The sequence below is a fragment of the Myxocyprinus asiaticus genome, chromosome 22 (assembly GCF_019703515.2).
Source record: "Myxocyprinus asiaticus isolate MX2 ecotype Aquarium Trade chromosome 22, UBuf_Myxa_2, whole genome shotgun sequence".
NCBI classification, from domain to species: domain Eukaryota; kingdom Metazoa; phylum Chordata; class Actinopteri; order Cypriniformes; family Catostomidae; genus Myxocyprinus; species Myxocyprinus asiaticus.
In genome coordinates this window covers 36,943,771-36,965,057 of record NC_059365.1, presented here as the reverse complement: position 1 = coordinate 36,965,057, position 21,287 = coordinate 36,943,771, and the positions used below count along the sequence as shown (strand labels likewise).

General features: G+C 37.8%; 1 protein-coding gene across 2 annotated transcripts in view; it reads right to left on the bottom strand.

Moving 5' to 3' along the window:
- LOC127412580 (transcription elongation regulator 1-like) overlaps positions 1-20,929 on the bottom strand; it is a 37,856-nt gene extending 16,927 nt beyond the window's left edge. Inside the window, exons 1-11 of one of the 2 annotated variants that reach the window (XM_051649044.1) lie at positions 20,857-20,929; positions 19,506-19,707; positions 19,156-19,308; positions 18,614-18,905; positions 16,077-16,316; positions 15,488-15,550; positions 9,249-9,446; positions 8,006-8,115; positions 7,839-7,927; positions 6,631-6,791; positions 5,942-6,020 (exon numbers count right to left, since the gene is read on the bottom strand). In XM_051649044.1, the coding sequence (XP_051505004.1) occupies positions 5,942-6,020; positions 6,631-6,791; positions 7,839-7,927; positions 8,006-8,115; positions 9,249-9,446; positions 15,488-15,550; positions 16,077-16,316; positions 18,614-18,905; positions 19,156-19,308; positions 19,506-19,707; positions 20,857-20,903 (1,634 nt within the window). In that variant the 5' untranslated portion in view covers positions 20,904-20,929. The remainder of the gene's footprint in view (positions 1-5,941; positions 6,021-6,630; positions 6,792-7,838; positions 7,928-8,005; positions 8,116-9,248; positions 9,447-15,487; positions 15,551-16,076; positions 16,317-18,613; positions 18,906-19,155; positions 19,309-19,505; positions 19,708-20,856) is intronic. The other variant, XM_051649046.1, reaches the window with a different exon arrangement.
- Between the last annotated feature and the right edge of the window lie 358 nt (positions 20,930-21,287).

The window sequence follows — 21,287 nt, the reverse complement described above, 5'->3', positions numbered from 1 at the left end:
TGTAAAAAACAGCTCCATCACTATTTGAAAAAAGTCATTTTTGATCAAATCTAGACAGGCCCCATTTCCAGCAGCCATCACTCAAACACCTTATCCTTGAGTAATCATGCTAAATTGCTAATTTGGTACTAGAAAATCACTTGCCATTATAACAAACACAGCTGAAAGATATTTGGTTTGTTAAATTTATCTTAACATTGTCTTTGTGTTTGTTTTTGAGTTGCCACAGTACGCAATAGACTGGCATGTCAAAAATGGCAAAAAAATTACAGCTTTCTCATCAGTCAATCATTGTTTTGAGGAATGAAGGCTAAGATTTCATACAAAGGTGTACACTACAGTATTCAAAGACAAAGGACAACTGGCTCTAACAAGGACAGAAAGAGATGTGGAAGACCAGATATACAACTAAACAAGAGGATAAGCACATCAGAGTCTCTAGTTTGAGAAATAGACACCTCACATGTCCTCAGCTGACAGCTTCATTGAATTCTACCCGCTCAACACCAGTTTCTTGTACAACAGTAAAGAGAAGACTCAGGGGTGCAGGCCTTATGGGAAGAATTACAAAGAAAAAACCACTTTTGAAACAGAAAAACAAAAAGAAAAGGTTTGAGTGGGCAAAGAAACACAGACATTGGACAACAGATAATTGGAAAAGAGTGTTATGGATCTTAACCCCATTGAGATTTTGTGGGATCAGCTAGACTGTAAGGTGCGTGAGAAGTGCCTGACAAGATAACCACATCTATGGCAAGTGCTACAGGAACCGTTTTGATTTTTTGATGAGAACTCTCTGAAGTAGTTTTTTTCAAATTGTAATAGTAATTTTGACATTATTAATGTCCTGACTATACATTGTGATCAGTTGAATGCCACTTTGGTGAACAAAATTACCAATTTCTTTCCATAAGAGCAAAATCTGTACATTATTCCAAACTTTTGGCCGCCAATGTGTGTGTGTGCACGTGTGTATATCTATCTATCTATCTATCTATCTATATATATATATATATATATATATATTCTAGATAAATATATAATATATAAATATACTGTATTAGTGCTGTCAGTCGATTCAAATATTAAAATGGCCACAGATTTTGAAAGTGCTGAAATTTGACTCTATATATTGTATACTCCTTTTCCTGTCAAAATGCATTTAGTTCCTTCTTAGAAAAGAAATTAAAACAATATGCAACAATAATGCTTTATTAACATTCGTCAAACAAAGCATTCCATAGTATAAAGATAGAAATGCATTAAAACAGCATCAATTCAAGTAACATTAAACGTCCCAAAGTCTAAGAGAGAGGTTAACTAATTGAAATATTTAGTCCCCATAGTTTGCGGTTTCATTGCAATGGGCATTAAATCTCTTAAACCCTCATCCTCCAAAATATTAACAGTGGCTATCCACTTTCCTACAGCAATTGTGAAGCCGCATTTACATGATTTGCTGCTTTGAACTCCACATGAAAAGTGCTTGCAGATAACATCTTGTTTTGCTTTTAGCTGGATTGCTGGTCAAAGATGGTTTCCCTTTGTGTCAAACATGTGGCAGAAATGTGGCAGTAAAACACGGAAACATCTCCAACATGTTCGCTCATCTTCGGGACAATCATCCCATTCAATTCAGCAAGATAAATGTAAGTTTTGACAGTTCTGCTCGATTTTCTAAACCGAGAAAGGCAACACTCTAAGAGACAACTAGCTAAGTAAAAACTAAGACGACAAAAAAAATGAACTGTTGTTGCCATTTTCAGATAATGTGTAGATTGCTTTCAAGTGGCCAAAGAGTAGTTTGCTAAAACTCAGCTAGCTACACATTAAAGTTTGCATCTTGTAGTTAGGCCTGTCTCGATAATTACTATATCGACTTATCGCACGATATATGGACATGACCTTGATAATTTTTGGTGACGCGATATACTGCCCATTGTGTTTACATAAAAATGAATGTCACCAACATTTTAGCTGATCGCGTTGCCTCTGTCGTCTCGTCTGCTCTCTGTGTCGGAGGCGGGGCTCAGGCAGCTCCTCCACACACACAGAGCGGACAGCAACAGGTGAAGAGAAGGCGTTAATCGAGGCATTATTTAGTGTTTTCCTGACGACTACAGCCAGTTGGAAGAATAAGTCCAAATGGACTTGGTTTCAAAGCCGCAATCCACAGCTCCGGTGTGGGAACATTTTGCCATTAAGCTGAATGAGAGAGGAGAGCAAATTAACGTGAACGAGCCAGTATGTCGACTTTGTTTAAAAACAGTGGCAGCGAAAAGAGGCAATACAACTGACCTAAAAACGTATCTAAAACATAACCATCCCACCCAGTTTTTCGAGCTGGGAACAAAAACCACAGTTGGAGAAGGAGAGGGGTCTGCCAGACAGTTAGCTATTATGGATGCCTTTGCCCAACAGTGCAAATATAAACGTGACAACGCGAAATGGCGTACGCTCAAAGATGGCGTAACTCGCTATATAGACAAAGAGATGCAGCCATTAATCACGGTCGAAAAACCAGCATTTAAAAATATGCTGCAAACTTTTGACAGGCAGTACGAATTGCCAAAGAAAACGTGCATCTCCCAAACTGCCAATCCAGCCTTGTACAACAAAGTGAAAGACAACATTCTGAAGGAGATAAAAGACATCTCCTTTTACTCTGCCACTACAGATATGTGGTCAAGCTCAAATATGACCCCATACATGAACTTCACCATACACTACATAACTGCTGACTGAACTCTGCAGTCAAAGTGTTTAGAGACCATATACATACCCCAGAACCATACTGCTGATGTACTTGCTGAACCCCTTTAGTCTGCTTTAGCAGACTGGGAACTGGATGAGTGCAAATTGGACTATATAACTACAGACAATGGTGCTAATATTGTGGCTGCAATACACAATCTTGGCTGGACATGGCTCAATTGCTTTGGCCACAACCTCCATTTGGCTATATCCCATGGACTGGACAGTGACAAGGATCACACAGCACGTGCTATGGGACTTTGTAGGAATCTTGTCAACACCTTGTTCACCTGAACTGTCTAAAGAAGAGAGACCTGAGGAAGGCACATACTGAAACCAATGTCCCCAACACAAAATATTTAACAACACAAATTATTTAAAGAGTTAATATAAACTTAATTTAAAGGGTTATTTTTTAATTTATAACTTACTTTGGGGCCAGCTTGTATGTATGTATTAAGTCATTGGTTACATTATAATATAACCATGTACAATTATTTGTGATTAAATAAAGGAAATTTAAAAAGTAGTATTTGTTTAATAATGTTAATATAGTCTAACTAATGAAAAAAGACAAATGTTATCTTTTCCACAGGATGTCGCCACACGATGGGGCACCAAGCAAAAAATTATAGAGAGGGTGCTGGAGCAACTCCCAGCCATAAGACCTGTTTGAAGTTGAAACATGGCCACCTCAACCCAACCTGGCAGGATGTTTCTATGTTGGAATCCATTAATGCAGCAATGAAGCCAGTGGCTGATTTCACGGATGTCCTCTCAGGGGAAAAATATGTCACTGTGTCCTCAGTAAAGCCTATGTTGGAACTTCTTAAAGGTGAACTTTTATCACCAGACCCCAGTGACACTGCACTGACAGCAAACATAAAGGAAAACATGTGCAGGGTATTGACAGAGAAATACAGCCCATCTGAAATCTAAAACCTCCTGACAAAGGCCACCATCTTGGATCCAAGGTATCGTGGTACCATGGAGGATGCGGAGATCTTTGATGATGTCAAAGAAAAGCTCTTGTAAGAGCTACTAGACATGAAAGAGGAAGAAAGAAGTGGAGAAAGTGCCAGTGGTGAGAGCTGTGGTAAAACTGCAGGGGGAAATGAAGGATCATCTGAACCTCCAGCACCCAAGAAGAAGAGTCTGAGTGATCTTGTCCAGAACAGAAGAACCCAACTCACAAGTCACCAGACTCAGGCTGTATCGGTACCAAAAAAAGTGCAGGCTGATGCAGAGCAGACCAATTTCTTCCAGGAAGAAGCACTTGATGCAGACATCCCTTGATGTGGTGGCGTGATAATCCTAGAAGATTTCCTCTAATAGCCAAGTTAGCACAAAAATACATGTGCATTGGTGCAACAAGCACTAGCTCAGAGAGAATGTTCAGCACAGCTGGTAACATTGTTACCCCAGAGAGCCCCACAAGGTAAAATTGTTGCTGTTCCTTGCTCGGAATTTGCCTAACAATTAAAAATAGATTTGGCAGCAGATATGGCCTGTTGAGCCTGTTGATATGCCTTTGTTCATATGGACAACGGACTGATGTGTTGAGTAGGGTTTGTGTTTTTCAGCAGTTGTGTGCACGCCACTTTACTGAGAAAAGAAGGTCAGGGAAGAATCTGTCGATGGAATATCTCCACACAACACAAGTGCCTTTTTGTGTTTAGACTTTAAAAGTCTAAACTGACTTTATGTCAAACATGTTACTTTGTTTTGTTCTACTTGTTGTTACTTTGCACTTTTTTTGTTAACAAAGGTTTATTTATTATTTATGTTTTATTTATTTAGTATATTAATTTTTTTTGCCATTGTCTAAATATTCTTAAGAATTAAAAGTTCTTTGTTCTTTGAAAGGGTGTACTTGCATTATTATGCTATTGTATTATAATTATATAATCAGTGGCATAAAATGGTCTTAAAATGGCAATAATATCGTTTATCGCAATTATTTCTGGGACAATATATCACCCAACAAAAAGTAGTTATCATGACAGGCCTACTTGTAGTAACAACTAAAATGCATTTATCAGCTAACACTAAGTCCTGTAATTAATAATGGCAATGTGGCACAATTATGATTTCAATATTAGGTTCAAGTTGGAACGCAACACAATCGTATGTTCCATACAGTGCGAGTGAACTTGCAGTTATTAAATTTATAGCTATCGCCTAGCTAATATATTAGCAACTGGCTTGCTATCCAGGAAAAAAAAAGAAAAACATGCATATTATTTTTGTAGCCAGTTAGTTGTTCCATTCTTTTTTTAAATGTTCAGGGTTCTTTTCAAAGTTCTGTGTTATCTGTTCATTTAAAAGGCCAGTTTGGTATCGAAAAAAGTAATTAAACTTCTTAAGAGAATAACAATAAAGTTTGTTTGTCTTTCAACCCATTTTTGTAATGTAATTCAATACCATGATAATACGGTATATCATGATAAAAGCTTCAGCAATTATCGTGATGTGAAAATTTGATGTCACATGCCTAATTCCAATCCGTGTTTGCAACTTATACAGAGATGAAAAAAATGGCAGAATGTAATGTGAAAATAAGCAAATGCTTTAAGTGCTATTAAGAACAATTTGCACGTTAAACATTTTTAATTAATCGCATGCGGTAACACATTAATTTCGACAGCTCTAATACATTACACATTTCAAATGTGTTTTGATTGGCTGTTGTTTTGTTTTTGACAGTTAATGCAGGAAACTTGGCATGTTGCACCTTGGCATGATGTTAGTTGGATTCTCTCAAGATGTTTGTGAATAAGGCTGGGTGCATTTTAAAATCGTTTGGATGTCAAAATTCACGTTGACTATAAAGCTGAAGTGTGTTATTTCTGCTCCACCAAACGAATTGCAAAAATAAACATTGATTGCTAACAGCTTTCCGAATATGCCCATCTGCTGTCCAACCCCCAACTAACGCCAATGTTGTTGTGTCGTACTGGATGGGCTGCTCAAACAAACAGAGATATTTTTATAGTGCCACAGAGACACAGTTTGAGATAATGAACATATGAACGGCTTACTTATGGTTGTCTCTGCATATTATGCTGGGACAGGAGAAAGTATTTTAACACTGAAAAAGTTACACACTTCAGCTTTAATGTCATCTGGCATCTCACACGACAGAAAGAGAGAACGAAATGAAGCAGAAAGAAAATAAAATCCTCACTTTCTTCTCTTGGCCTTGTTGGGTTCATCTTCAGGTATCTCTTCAGCCACTGAAGATTCCTGCTCCTCTTTAGCCAGCACTGTTTCCCAGGAAACACATGAATATGCAACACAAGATTCAGACATCTGTTAAGAACATGTTCATGCTCACAGCTGACAAACAGACTCAAGACTGAGTTTTCCCACTTTAGACTGCAGTGGTGTAGAACAGAGAATAAGATCATATAGAAATACTGTAGTAGCGAGAGTACCAATGTGCATTCTCTGCATACCAGAGGTGTCAAACACATTTCTTTCTATTATTTTAGGCCCAACTTTGTGTTAATTGCTTATTAATGTTATATTAATATTCTAAAATGACCCATTATCAATGTATATGTGATCTAAAGGCTTCTGATAATTGAAATGTCCATGTTTCACCTGTTATTAGCTCATGAAGAACATGTATCACGGATTCACTTTCCATAGGTAACCCAAGATTTAACAAATAAAGGTGATATGTAGTCCAATCTGGCCCGCAACCTAAAATGACTTTGACACCCCTGCTCTAGACGTTTATAAGTGAATGCAGAGTTAAAAAGTATCATCTGTAATTTCTATGTGAGCTCCATTTCTAAAAAAGGCAAATATTCGATAAAAATATAAGGTATGTGACACTAAATACTGTGTTTCTATGAAGATGACCTTTACCCGGTTTGTGGCTGTTGTCCATGCCTCTTTTGTGCGGAGGTTCCTGAATCGCTTTATCTACATCAGCCCGTCCCACCAGCTCCTCCGGCCGTTCCCACATGGACAGACGTGTGGTGGGATTATAATAGAAGACCCGCTCATCGCCCGTCCACACCACACACCTATCATACACACACACACACACATTTGAAATATCAAAACAAGCAATCGGCAATCTGCACTTTGATGTTTAACTGTAAATTATTTTAAGGAAGGAAGTTTCTAATAATTATTCCCTAGTGCTTGATGCATGTGCAGAGCAATAGAAAGTGTAACTGAGCTTGAAATCATGATCGCCAAGGAGACTGCAGATGTTAACATTTATAGTGAAAAGGAGTTATATTTTGGTCTGTTCTGAACCAACTGGATCGCTTCAGAAGACATGGATTAAACCACTGGAGTCGTGTGGATTACTTTTATGCTGCCTTTATGTGCTTTTTGGAGCTTCAAAGTTTTGGTCACCATTCACTTGCATTGTATAATCCTACAGAGCTGAAATATTCTTTGTGTTCAGCAGAAGAATGTAAGTCACACACATCTGGGATGGCATGAGGATGAGTAAATGATGTGAAGTGATTAAAGTGAATAAAAGTGATTTGATTTTGAAGTATCCCTTTAATTCAGTTTGCCATTATAACTGTTTGAATCTGTGATTTCTAAAAACTGATCGGAACCTTCGGATTCGAAGCGCAAGTCTCTTTCTCTCTCTCTCTCTCTCTCTCTCTCTATCTATCTCCCTGCTGGCCAGTGGCACCTCTAAACATGATTACATCCATAAAGTATGGGAAAAGTTTATATATTACATAATTATTGCACATTTGAGTTCCGTGTTTGCCTTTCCTGTGTTTTGACGCAGTTTGCAAAAACAGAAATGCATGACTGAGACAAGTAAAAAAACAAAAAAACATTGTTGCATAAATCTATATTTTGAGTGCCGTCCACACAAATTAAGAACCTAATAATTACAAACGGGCTTAGTTTTTTGTTTTCTTGGAATGGAATGCATTAACTATGAACAAATTATGCGATGAATCATGACGAAAAATTTTATTTGTTTGACAGCCCTACTAATAATGCAATCTTCTTATTGGCTATACATTTAAATATAATTGATTGTGTGTTTTTACTTTTGCAGTGCTTGAAATAAATGGGAGTGAGAGGTTGCCTACCACGGTGTGCCAGGGATGGGTGTGGTCGCTATGGGCTTGGCCTTTTTAGCAGCCTTCTGCTCCTCTGTCATCTCTTCCTCTTTCAGCTCCTAAGAGCAACACACAGATGATTTCAGAACCTCTCATTTACACCTATCATGATTCAGAAGATAAGGTGTGTTTCAAACCTCTTTGTGCTCTTTTGGAGGATCAATTATCGGGCTTCCATCTTCCATGTCCATGATTTCACCGTCATTCATGTCCACAATTAAGTCCTTGACCTTCACACTCTCTTTTTCTGTTACGGAGATGCAGCAATGAGTGACTTTTCTCACAAAAAATAACGTTCATGTGACAATTACATTAAGAAAACTGAGAAGACACTGTTATATTTCTAATATTTACAGTTAAATTCACAGTGTAAAATTTCTGAAACTTCCATCAACCATAATACACCATCATTTTAAGACTGTGAGAACAATCACAGATTGGCTCTTAAAGCTTACAGCTCAATTTCAATATTTTCAATTAATTCATTGTACACCGATCAGCCACAACATTAAAACCATCTGCCTAATATTGTGTAGGTCCCCCTCGTGCCGCCAAAACAGCACCAACCCGCATCTCAGAATAGCATTCTGAGATGATATTCTTCTCACCACAATTGTACAGAGTGGTTATCTGAGTTACTGTAGACTTTGTATGTTCGAACCAGTCTGGCCATTCTCCGTTGTCCTCCATCATCAACAAGGCATTTCCATCCACAGAACTGCTGCTCCCTGGATGTTTTTTGTTTTTGGCACCATTCGGAGTAAATTCTAGAGACTGTTGTGTGTGAAAATCCCAGGAGATCAGCAGTTACAGAAATACTCAAACCAGCCCATCTGGCACCAACAATCATCCATGCGATTATCTAATCAGCCAATCATGTGGCAGCAGTGCAGTGCATAAAATCATTCAGATAAGGATCAGGAGCTTCAGTAAATGTTCACATCAACCATCAGAATGGGGAAAAAAATAAATATGATCTCAGTGATTTGGACCGTGGCATGATTGTTGGTGCCAGATGGGCTGGTTTGAGTATTTCTGTAACTGCTGATCTTCTGGGATTTTTACACACAACAATCTCTAGAATTTACTCAGAATGGTGCTAAAAACAAAAAACATTCAGTGAGCAACAATTTTGTGGATGGAAATGTTGTTGATGAGAGAGGTCAACAGAGAATGGCCAGACCGGTTTGAACTGACAAAGTCTACGGTAACGCAGATAACCGCTCTGTACAATTGTGGTGAGAAGAATATCATCTCAGAATGCTATTCTGAGTTGCGGGTTGGCACTATTTTGGCAGCACGAGGGGGACCTACACAATATTAGGCAGGTGGTTTTAATGTTGTGGCTGATTGGTGTATGTCCTTGTCCCAGACTCTAACCTGTCTCTTTAAGCTCCTCTGGTTTGTCCCAGGTTGTCTCCTGTGTGTGTTTATTGTAGTAGTAGGACTTTCCTTCAAGTGTTCTGAACTCAGTCCAGTCAGATGTGCTCAGAGCTCCAGGTAGTCCTGATGGTCCAGATGCCATCATTTGAGGGGGCATCATGGGTACGAAGGATGGTGCCATGCCAGGGAGCATACCTTAATATAACACAGACAAAATCAGAATCTGTTCAAGACGTGTAATGTTTCTCTTCTCTGTCACAATCAGAATGATCGGAAAGTTATTTGCATTATTTAATGTCTAGTTTACGCAAAAATGAAAATTCTGTCATCGTTAATGCACGTTTACGTGTTGTTTCAAACCCATGTGACTTTCTTTCTTCCAGGAAACATTTTGAAGAATGTTCACGCTGCTCTCCATACAATGAAAGCATATTGTGACCATAGGCTGTAATGCTCTAAAAAAGACACATTTCTTCCGCAGAACCAGTGTTAATATTTTCACAGTTTTTTGTTTTAGTCATAGTTTGTCTTTTGAAGAAAATGTCCTTTAAAATTGGTCAATATTTCGTCATGTAATTTTCATTCATTTTAGTTTTACTCATTTTATGGCATATAATTTTAGTGAACGAAAATAATATCTTTTAGTTAATGATAATGTGCAAAATGACAAAAACTTTCAACAGATTCAAACATTTACAAAAAATTTATAAACGTAATACATCAAAAAAAGAAAAGAAAAAATACTAAAAATAAAATGCTATTATCCTGAAATAATAGCATGTAATGAATATACTCAAGTATTAGCTACTCTTTAGAAGTTAGCCTACTGCATTCTGTTAATTAATGCTTTAGAGACTGTTACTGTTTAATCAGTTTAGGATATTGCATTTTGTGTAGCTTTTTTGTTTTGTTATGGAAACAGCGTATTCAAAACGCAAGTTAGTAGGGCTGTCAATCAATTACAATTTTTAATCGAATTTATTACATGGTATGCTGATTAATTAATCGCAATTAATCGCACACATAAATATTTGCTGAGAAAGCCCCTCAAATAACAATAATTAAATATATAATGATAAAATAAATGTAAATAGATATATTTAAATAATTATGAATATACCGAAATGTTGTTCATTTCGGTTCGTTTTGAGCAAAAACTGTACTTGCCTCACTAAAATAAGTGAAAATTAGCAATTAATTTTTTCCCTGTGTGGTGGATTTATCATCATAGAAATCATAACAGTATACAGTTAATTAACAGTAAAGTATAATTTTATTTACAGATCTGCTTCTTAGCAGCATCAAATCTGTATTAATGCAACATATCTAACAATAATTCAGTGAAAACTTGAAAACAACAGAGAAATGTACTTTTTACCTTTTCATTGTAACTGGATTAGCCGTGCATGTATATGTAGTAATTATACAGTACAGAGTTGTTAAAAAGTCTTCATTCACAGAATGCGACATCCAAAACGGACAGTTAGGCAAAGAAATGTGTGATGCAGCAGTTTCCTTCAGGTTTAAAGCTTATGTTTAATTTTTTCAGGAAACATGAAGTGGTGTAGTTACAAAAATGTAACTGTGATAAACCCTTTGGCCTTTAGTTTCATGAAAAAAAAATATCAGAACAAAATTAACCAGTTACCAGCATTTAAAAATGACGTTTTCAATCCAGAACAATTGAAAGTCACTTTGTTCTAGTTTTCTGTTGCATTCTGCAAAAATTTTTGTTAGTTTTCGTTACGTTTTTAGTCCCTGATCCAGATAATTAAAATGCATTACATTATTTTGGCACACAAGTGAAGCATTAAAAAAGACAGTACAAAAAGTGGCTTTAGAATGCAATATATTGTTTATTTCCATATTATTGAACATAAGCCTATCATTGGCCTATAGTTCACAGCAATCCATTTTGCAAATAAATTCATCAATAAGTCTGAGATTTATTATAAGGGCTTGTTTAAGGACGCGTCAATGTACGGATGCTTTTGGAGTGTCTCGGTTGTGAAACGTCATATACGTACCGTTTTTAGGTCACTGTGTCAAGCTAAACGAAGTTTGAAACTTAGAAAAATACGTCTTGAGATCCCTGTGTTCAGATTTGTGCTCCATCAAGCTGTGTTTGTACGCAATAACGTGTTCTCATCTTGTGCTGTCTGCTCTCGGTAAGTGTGGTTTGTTCTCTGTCTGTTTGAGCTGCGCTTTGCCTATAGCTGGAGTTTCGCTTACTACCCCCTGGAGAAAACAGGTGGTAGTCCAAGCTTGAATTGCTCAGATATAAGGAATATTCCTTATTATGGTCCGGGGACATGATTAACTGCATTCATTTTTTATATCATTAATCGCGCTGAATTAACATGTTAAATCATCAGCCCTTCAAGTCACACATACGAGTAGTGCGTAACTTAGTTCAAGTTCACTTGTCCTGTTAATTTGCTTCATTGTCTGTGCAGATGTTAGTTGTAATATTACACATATGTTGTGGTTATAGTGATTAATCTCATGCATAAATAGGATGCATTTGCAGGAGGAAATTAACCCGTTTTATAGCGGTTCATTTTGCCGATGTTCAGTGCGTTCAACAAGGGGCATGGATTCTGGGGTGAGGTAACCCCCCACTAAACAAAAAAAGCAAGTACATACACCCCCCGCCCGTTGTCATATTTTCATCAACAGTATGCTTTAATAAAATCATGATGCGTCTTTTTCGTCTTGTATTCGTTAATGTTGACAAAAGCAAAAAACCCTTGTCAACAAACATTTTAGTCAGTGATTTTGTTCATGAGATTAACACTGCGTATAACACGTAAGGACATGATAGGCAAAATGTTAGAGACTGACAGCTTCAGTCACCATTCACTCGTGTTCAACAGAAGAAATTAAGTCATACGGGTTTGGACAACATGAGGGCGAGTCAGTTTTTGGCAACACAAAATGACAAAAAGAGGTAAATAAGGTTGAAAAAAAACTTGAAAATAAGGCTGAAAATAAGTAATGCCAGAGTTGTTACTAATAGAAAAAATAACACTTGGTTGTTATTAGGGATGGGCATTTTGGTCATTTTGTCTACTGGAGTACTCGAATTACACGAGCGCTCGTCATGTACTCGGGGTGGGGTACATAGACGTAAAAATGCAGTATGTACATATATGTCATACGTTTTTGGTTGCTGCACTGTGTCTCGTTCCAACATCTATTCCTTAATAGGGTTGCAGCAGTATAACGGTTTCACGGTATACCACGGTATGAAAATTGACGGTTATCATACCATGTACATTTGCTTATCTACAGTATTGAGAAAAAAATGCAACCGAACGGAGAATCTCACCTGCGCGTGCACGTCTCCTTTCCTTCTTGACTGCCTGTCATACTCGTCAACTTGCGCCACACACACACACATATGTAGTGGAGAAAATGTCTGAGAGAAGCGAGGCGAGGGGGTCTGACATAAGTGAGTGTGTGTGTGAGTTAAAGTAGTGTTTCTCAACTCGCGTACAGCAGGGAAAGAACAATGCCATGGTTCTCCCATTGAAGATATTTCGGCGGACGGCCAAGTGATCGCCTATTTAGGACTGCCGAGGCAGATTTAATGATAATCTCGCAATCAGCTAAAGGCTTCTCATCTGCACTTTCACACGAGTGTAACGGAACCAGCTCGCGATCATGATATACTCTGCTCTCTGGCGCGCACGCGCAACAACCGGGCTTCCCTCGATATTGCGGAGTGCAGACCTCAAAACTGATGTGACCAATTTCAATTCTAGTGAGACTTTTCTAGTTTAAAGTGTTATGGAGGAAGTCAAGTCGAACCTCTCAAACAGTAGGCAGCCCTGACATGCCAAACAGCACTGAGGAGGAAAAGAGCAACACTGTGCTATGCGCCAATAAATAAAATAAAATCATTAAACATCACCTTTACAAAATTGTTTCACGATTTTACATGAGTAAAAGTAACTTATATTTTGACAAAATCTTATAGTTTCTTATGAAATAATCTAAAGGTAGAATCTATTAGACCTCATTTTATATCAACAGTGTTATTTTTCAAGATGTGTTTCAGCTAGTATTTATTTTTTCATAAATAATATAATTTGTTATTATTATTACTATTATTTATGACTAGCTCCACTGACCTAACCATGGTAATAAAGAGCCTTTCCTCCTGTGTAATATGTATGTTTGAAATTAGGAAACAAACGGGATAATAATGGGCTCATATAAGTACATTTTTAAAAGGGGGGAGAGAAAACTTCCTCTCGCTTTTGTTGTTGACGTCACTTGATGCATGTCCTTGTACTTGAAAACCATGAACAAAACTATGCAACATAAAAGGAAATGTGACCCAGGATACATTAAATACAGGTTATGTTTTACTATGGCGGGTCGCCACTTGATTTCCACTGTAAATCTGGTCCTGAAGCAAAACCAGTTGAGAACCACTGAGTTAAAGGTACAGACAGGAGCAGGCTGGCTGCGCTGTCGCACACCTACAGTATATGTTAATTGTTAATAATCATATGACATTACTTTAAAAGCTCACACAGCTGATGTTATTTTTCATTTAGTAGTTAATTTAACATGCTATGCTAACATGTAAACTAACATGCTTTAGTTATATAACATGTTATAGTTACATGCTATTTTTTTTATCATGTTTATAATTCGGTTTATTATTATAATTCTGTTAGCTTTCTTATTTTATTTATTTTCAAAAGGGAGACTTTTTTTTTTTTTACACATACTTCAATTAAAAAAAAAATGGTTTTAAGTTTCAATTATAATAAAGTGTTTGCTCAACCAAAAAATAAAATAAAAATAAAAAAAAAACTCTGTTTTCACTCTTTTAAGGGTCATTGTAACTGATAATAGTAATTGTGTAATACCGTAAAACCGTGATATTTTCTGAGATGGTTATCGTACCGTGAAAATCTCATACTGTTGCAACCCTATTCATTAGCATAGGCTGGTATAGTCTGTTCTTTCTTCAGGTTACCGTAATAAGCATAGTAAGTGCACACCACTGTTTCTGAACCATGTATCTGCAAACCGTGGTTTCCGTGACGCCACAATCATCACGCTTTTAAAATGCAGTGTTAAATTGAAAATAGTTCTGAAGAACCTTGCGTTCTGTTACATTCACCTGCGCTCCATCTAGATGTTTGAAAGAAAGATTTCGCCTTGTGTGTGCATGTTTCTTCCGAGTGTAGAGTGCCGGACAGAAAGTCACGCTGCGCTCTGATGATTGCTGTGATGATTCATGCTTCCTCCCATTTAATGGAATTTTAAACTTCATGCTGGGAAAACTGCAATCGAACGCCACTTTATGTTGGGCTTACAACTCGTGCGGAAATCTTCAGCTCTGATTTCGGTGGATTAAATTGTCTTTCGATTATTGTAAATGTGTAGAACAAACTTTGGCATTGCAGCATCGTTTATCAGTTTGGTTGCAATGAGACATCTCTGTTGACAATCAAGGTACCGCTGAAATGACAACGCAATCAATCTCAAAATTAAAAATAAGGCCCCTCTTTGATACGTAGTGCATAGCTGTCAGGTAGTTGTCACTGAATTTCAAATTCAGTGAAAAGTCACGTCAAGCATTTTCATTTTCAATCATCGTTTTTTATCGATCACTGTTGTCACTTCCAAATACTCGAGTACTCGTGCCCATTCCTAGTTGTTATAGTCTGTGTTAAGCATAAACTTCCACTACTATGTGCAATGGATGCATGTGCTCTGTGATTTTTCCAGATATTTAATGTTAATACAAAATCAAAAAAGGCCAAAACATGAATTAAATATGACAGCTGTACTACACCAATGCATGCAATGACCAAAATATCACATGAAAATAAAAATTTAAGAAAAAATGAGACACGAGGGAGGTACATAGATACGACAAATCACAACAACATAGTCACAACATTTTACACTAGTTTGTTATCTAGGTTACTACCTACAACTCCACTGTAGTTGTTGTAGGTTTATGAAAATAAAACATGAAAAAAAAAAAATCTGTTTATTAAAACTGATCACTCTAACTTCATATTAAATTGTTAGGCCAATATGAAGGAAAAAAAGTGACAGAAGTGACATGATGTTGTTAAGAGAGTCTCTTTAAAGTCTCATTTGTTTGGTAGAAATAAAGGGGCCTCTAATTTTAAAGAACTGTATTCAAAAAAACATTAAGATGCACAACAGTTACTAACATGCCATAACGGGGAGAGCATTACCGTTTTTGGTAGGGGTGATAGTCTTAACATAGGGACAGCTGACTATCTGCATCATTGCTACACCTGAAAGAGCGTATAAGCAAGCACAGAGTGTTGGAAAAGACACACATACACACACACACACGTCAACTACTGCGTTCAGGTGTAAGGGGAATAAAACAATTATATAGAAAATGATACAATTTCCAATGCCTAACTTATCTAAGAACAGCTCAGTTTTTTTTGTTGAATATAGACAATAACGTCTGCCTATGTTGCTTGGCAACAAGAGCACATGAAAATGGCAGATTACTGCCATCTATAGAACACAAAACGTCACTTCTACAATTTATGCAGTAGTTGATTCATCATTTAATTTGTACATAGAAAAGCCTGCATTCAAGATTCACCTGCTATTTCATATGCTTTCAGAGAGATATAAGTTAACATTCATCCCAAGAGAGGAAAAATATGGGCAGCCTTAGGATTTAACAGTTTCCTGTCAGACATGCTCTGGATAGTAAGAAAAGACAAGGATTTATAACCAGACCAAGGAACAGAGGAGACTACTAGTAAAGCAACAGAATTCTAGTTAAAAGGTTAAACTTACCGGGCAGTGGAATGGGCATGCCGGGCAGGGGCACTCTGAAGGATGGCACCATGACAGGAGGGAATCCTGGCATTGGCGCAGCTGACTGTGGCATACTATGAGGCATTGCCACTGGCATAGGTGGCGGCCCTGTCGTCATGGCAACCGAAACCGTTGGGGGATTGACAATTGGCAATGGGGCTGGCATGGCACTGGGGGATGTGGTTACAGCAGACGGCATATCCGTGACTTCAGGTGCAGCTGGTCACAGAATCAGGCATGAAATTATGTCAGATTTACATTTGACACCCAAATAAACAAACAAACAAATCATCCTGAGCTTGTGTCAACTGATATAGAGAACTGCAAATTTGCAGAACAGGTGCAGAAAATCATTATGGCAAAGTGTCACATATTCCTGACAAAAACCATCCAATGATTTTCACCCCAAAACCAATACAGACCAATGAAATCAATAGTTCCACATCTGGTTCTGAACACATGACTCAATATCTTATCAATTATTGGTCAGACTAGGATTAATAAAAACCCCAGTGTCAATAAATCTACAGATATATACTGTTTTGATTTAAAGGTGACGTGTGTAATCTCATCTAGCTTAATATGCAGAGACAGCTATAAGCAACTAGGGATGTGCTCGAGTAATCGACTAATCGAGTACTCGTTCTGCATCAGCTAGTCAACCATTACAAACATTTCTCGAAAACTGCTAATTAATTTTTCTTTGCGCATATGTCTGCCATGAGCAATGCTGAATTATACTGTACACTCCCTCTGAATCTCTCACAAAATCTCGCAGTTACAATTGAGTCCACTGGGGAGCACTGTGGACATTTATCGTCAAGCCATTGAATGAGAAGATATGATTGTGCCTAGTGTAGCACTAGTCTCAACCTCAGATGGCACGCCCACGGACCACCCACAGTTAGTGCACTAACTGTCTGATGCACATAGCACACAAAATTGGAAAACACTTTCTCGAACCACTCAGCGCAAATACGACTGACTGGTTTGATGGAACTTCCGCAGGTAGAAGCACACACCACTTTTCATCAGTCCGCCTGGAAACAGAGTCGTGTTCAGAAGGTTCCGCATTAATACAATGAGCGCATTTGATTTGTCTATGTTTGCCAGGTTAGTGACATCAAACATTTAAAAGTTTCGTTTGAGGCATGTAGCAGAAATTAAAGCAGATATCCATGAGCAGAGCAGCATATTCTTCTTTGTTTATTTATGTAAACAATGTCTTTGAAATTCTCTATAATGAGGTTTTCTGTGCTTTACTTAAACTGTACATATTTTCCGCTATTTTCCCGTATGTTTCTGTGCAATTGCTCGCAGAGACTCGCGCCCCATTACAGAAATGATATCTTTCCCCATGACAGTCTTTTATTATGGAATGATATATCTCTGATAACCACGCTCCTAAACACCCTGCAATGACAAAACCGACTGAAGCTGATCGCTTTACATGTCAGTTAGAGGGCTTTTCTTTTCTAAGTGGGTGGTTCTTGGCCAGGTGAAGCTGCCATAGATCCAACACCTTTGCCGTTTCAGTCAAAGGTCTAGGTACACAAAACTACTGTAGCACTAGCAATACTTGAAATATTTTGACTTTTTTTTTTTAATACTACTCTATTGATATTCACATTTTGTTGGAGTCATGCAAACCAATGGAGAAGGATTTGTTTTTATGGTGGAAACTGTGAAGCAGTACAAGAAGCTCAGAAGCTAATCAGACCACTATGTGTGTATATGCGTTAAATCTCTTGACACAGAGAGTGCATTTTATATAAAAAAAAAAAAAAAAACTTCCACCACTTGTTTTTCTGAATAATAACATGTGAAATTATAAAAATATGACTCAGTTTATATAAATGCATTACCATAATGCAGACAGTATTGGTTTCTAAGATCAAGGTAAGTGTAAAGTTTTTTACTTCTTTAAAAAAAAAAAAATTTTTGTTATTATTAATGCATTTTGTTAATTTCAGCATAGTTTGCTGAAGTTTTCTTTTTTCAAAACCGTTCTTGGTAACGTTTCACGTATGTGTCATACTTGTTATTTTTAACTTACATTTTAATTTACGAGTAATCAATTACTCGTTTTTTTGTAGGTTAGAGTACTCGATTACATTTTTTTTTTTTTTTAAGTGCCCATCCTTATAAGTAGCCCATTCTTTCCCATGAATATTGTGGTGCAAAACATTGCTCTGTTTTTTGCCTGTCACAGCAACATTGGCTCAACAAATGGCCTGAGTTTGGGGTGAGGCTAGCTGTTTGTCTGACCAATAAGGGATGGGGGAGTGCTTAGGAAACATGTTTGAAAACAGACACAATTTTTGCAATTCCGTTCGATGACGCTAGTGGCACAAATATTACACATCTTCCCTTTAAAGAATTTTTCACAACAAAAAGGCCTTTAATGAGCACATCATAAGATACACCCATTATTCTAAATAAGCTTACACAATAGAAAAATGACCAAAAGATCTCATTATAGCTCTTGTTTAGATGTTTACTGGTATGACATTTACCCGATACAGGTGTTGGTAGGAGAGGTGAGGCTGCTGTAATGCTGGGACTATGGGTGGAGCTCAGAACTGTGGAGGGGGTCTGGACGGTGTGTGAGGCTGAAGTGCTGCAGGCTGCAGGTTGGATGCTGGCAGTCGGACCGGGTCCGTTGGAACCCCCACCAGCTGCTGCTGCTGCTGCGGCCGCCGCCACCTGGCTCAGCATCAGTGGACCCAACTCGGCCTGCTGGATCACCTTAACCCCTTCCGGCTTCGTCCAGGCTGACTCCCGCGTACGTGCGTTGTAGTAATACACCTGGATGAAGAATAAAATAAAAAGATGAAGCTTTGAATCGATCCTCAGAGCAAATAGCATGTACTGCACAAGCCAAAAACAACAATAAAGCATTTATAAGGCATCATCTAACTACACCAAACATGGTTGGCCATTATTACAGGTGTAAAATACATTAATACCTCAAGATGCATCGTTCTGACAAGAAAATCCAATACATCAATTATGGCATTTCATAACCTTTCAGCCAATAAAGAAAGAAGATCCATACCTTTCCTTCTGGACTCTTGTTCTCCACCCAGATCTCTTCTGTAGAGGGCAGGGATGGGGGAGCAGGAGAAGCTGTAGGTGGAATCCCCGGTGGGAAAATCATGCCGGGTGGAGGCGGCATGGATCCACCTGGCGGAGGCATGAACGGCGGTCTCTTCAAGAGAAAACCAGAAAGAAGGCATAAGTGTCAATGATTTTGGATGAAAACACCATGACACTGTTATGACAGGAACCGGAAAACATGTTTTCCCTTAAATTAAAATTGAGGAACTTTACATGTACATATTAAGTGTTTGTTACAATATGCATCCGAAAATCCTTGCATCTAAAACTACATGTGGATATCCGTACCTGTAAAGGTGGTGCCCCCATAGGTGGGGGCACACTGGGGTCAAAGGGGATTCGTCCGAAGGGTGGTCGTGCAGGGGGTGGAGGACCCCTCATCATGGCAAAGGGAGGCACAGGGGTGCTCAGTAAAGGCTGCCTGCGGGTGGAGGGGTTGGCAGGAGGAGGGGCAGTGGCAGGGAACCGCAGTGCTGGCTGCTGTGCCATGCTGATGGGATAAAAAGAACTTTGAATGAGGAAAAACTTCAGTACACCATAAGTTGCATACAGGCACATTAAAGGGATAGTTCACCCACAAATGAAAATTCTCTCATCATTTACTCACCCTCATGTCATCCCAGACATATGACTTTCATCTGCTGAACACAAACAAATATTTTTAGAATAATATCTCAGCTCTGTAGGTCCATACAATGCAAGTGGATGGTGATCAGACCTTAGAAGCTCGAAAAAGCACAAAAATGCAGCATAAAAGCAATCCATACAACTCCAGTGGTTCAATCCATGTCTTCTGAAGTGATCTAATCAGTTTTGGGTGAAAACAGACAAAAATATAACTCCTTTTCACAACAGCAGTCTCCTTGCCGATCATGATTTCAAGCTCTGTTACACTTCCTAGCGCCATCTAGCGCTCTGCACATGCGTCAAGCCCTAGGAAGTGTAATCGAGCTTGAACACATGATCATGCCTAGAGACTGCAATGGCAAGATATACAGTGAAAAAGGAGTTACATTTTGGTCTATTCTCATTCAAAACCAATTAGATCACTTCAGAAGACATGGATTAAACCACTGGAGTCGTATTGATTACTTTTATGTTGCCTTTGTGCTTTTTGGAGCTTCAAGGTTTTGGTCACCATTCACTTGCATTGAAAGGACATACAGAGCCAAAATATTATTTTTAAAACATTTTGTTTGTGTTCTGCAGAAGAAAAATAGTCATACACATCTGGGATGCCATTAGGGTGAATAAATGAGAGAATTTTAATTTTGGGGTTAACTATCCCTTTAAGAAGCAAACAAACACAGTTCGTTTCATTCTAATGAATCACACACCTCCCATCGCCTTTCTGAGGCGAAATCATGGATTGGTCAATCTTAAACTACTTTCTATTAACCAGACTGCTGGAAAAAGTCAATAAATAAAGAAAAAACAAAAGATATAGATCACTGATTAAAACCTTATGTTGTTATGGTGCCTTTATTGTCCACGAGACAACCGACCAGACGAGGCTTTAAAAGATTCAAACCAGTGAACTGGTAAACGCTGCTGAGTCCATTATTAAGGAAAGGGTAAGACTAGATATAATTGCTCAGTGGTTTTAGCTGAAATGTGAAAAATTATACAAAATCCGCACCTGTTAGCGGCCAGGCTAATGTCTTCTGCCTCTGTGTGCTCCGCCATTGCTGGAAAACAACTACAGTCCCTGTGACGCACTTCCGGTCTGGAGTCATTCACCGTCGCCACTTTCCAAATTTAAATTTTAATCTGTCAGGATTACTGTTTAAAATGGATTTACTTTCTGTGAGAATGGTGGCAAATTGTAATATTTAAAAAATATTTAATATTGTAAAATCAAATGTTAAAACGCCTTAAAGAAAATATTTAGTCTTTTAAAGTGTTTTCTTTAGAATCATTGTGTTACTGAAGACTTTTCCCTTTCTTTTTAGCTAGCATTTTATTACTTATTTGATTATATTAATTTACACTGCGAAATTTTATTTATTTTGTCAATTTATAAACTGTAAAAAAATTGAATTACATTTTATTTTAATTTTAAACTTTTAT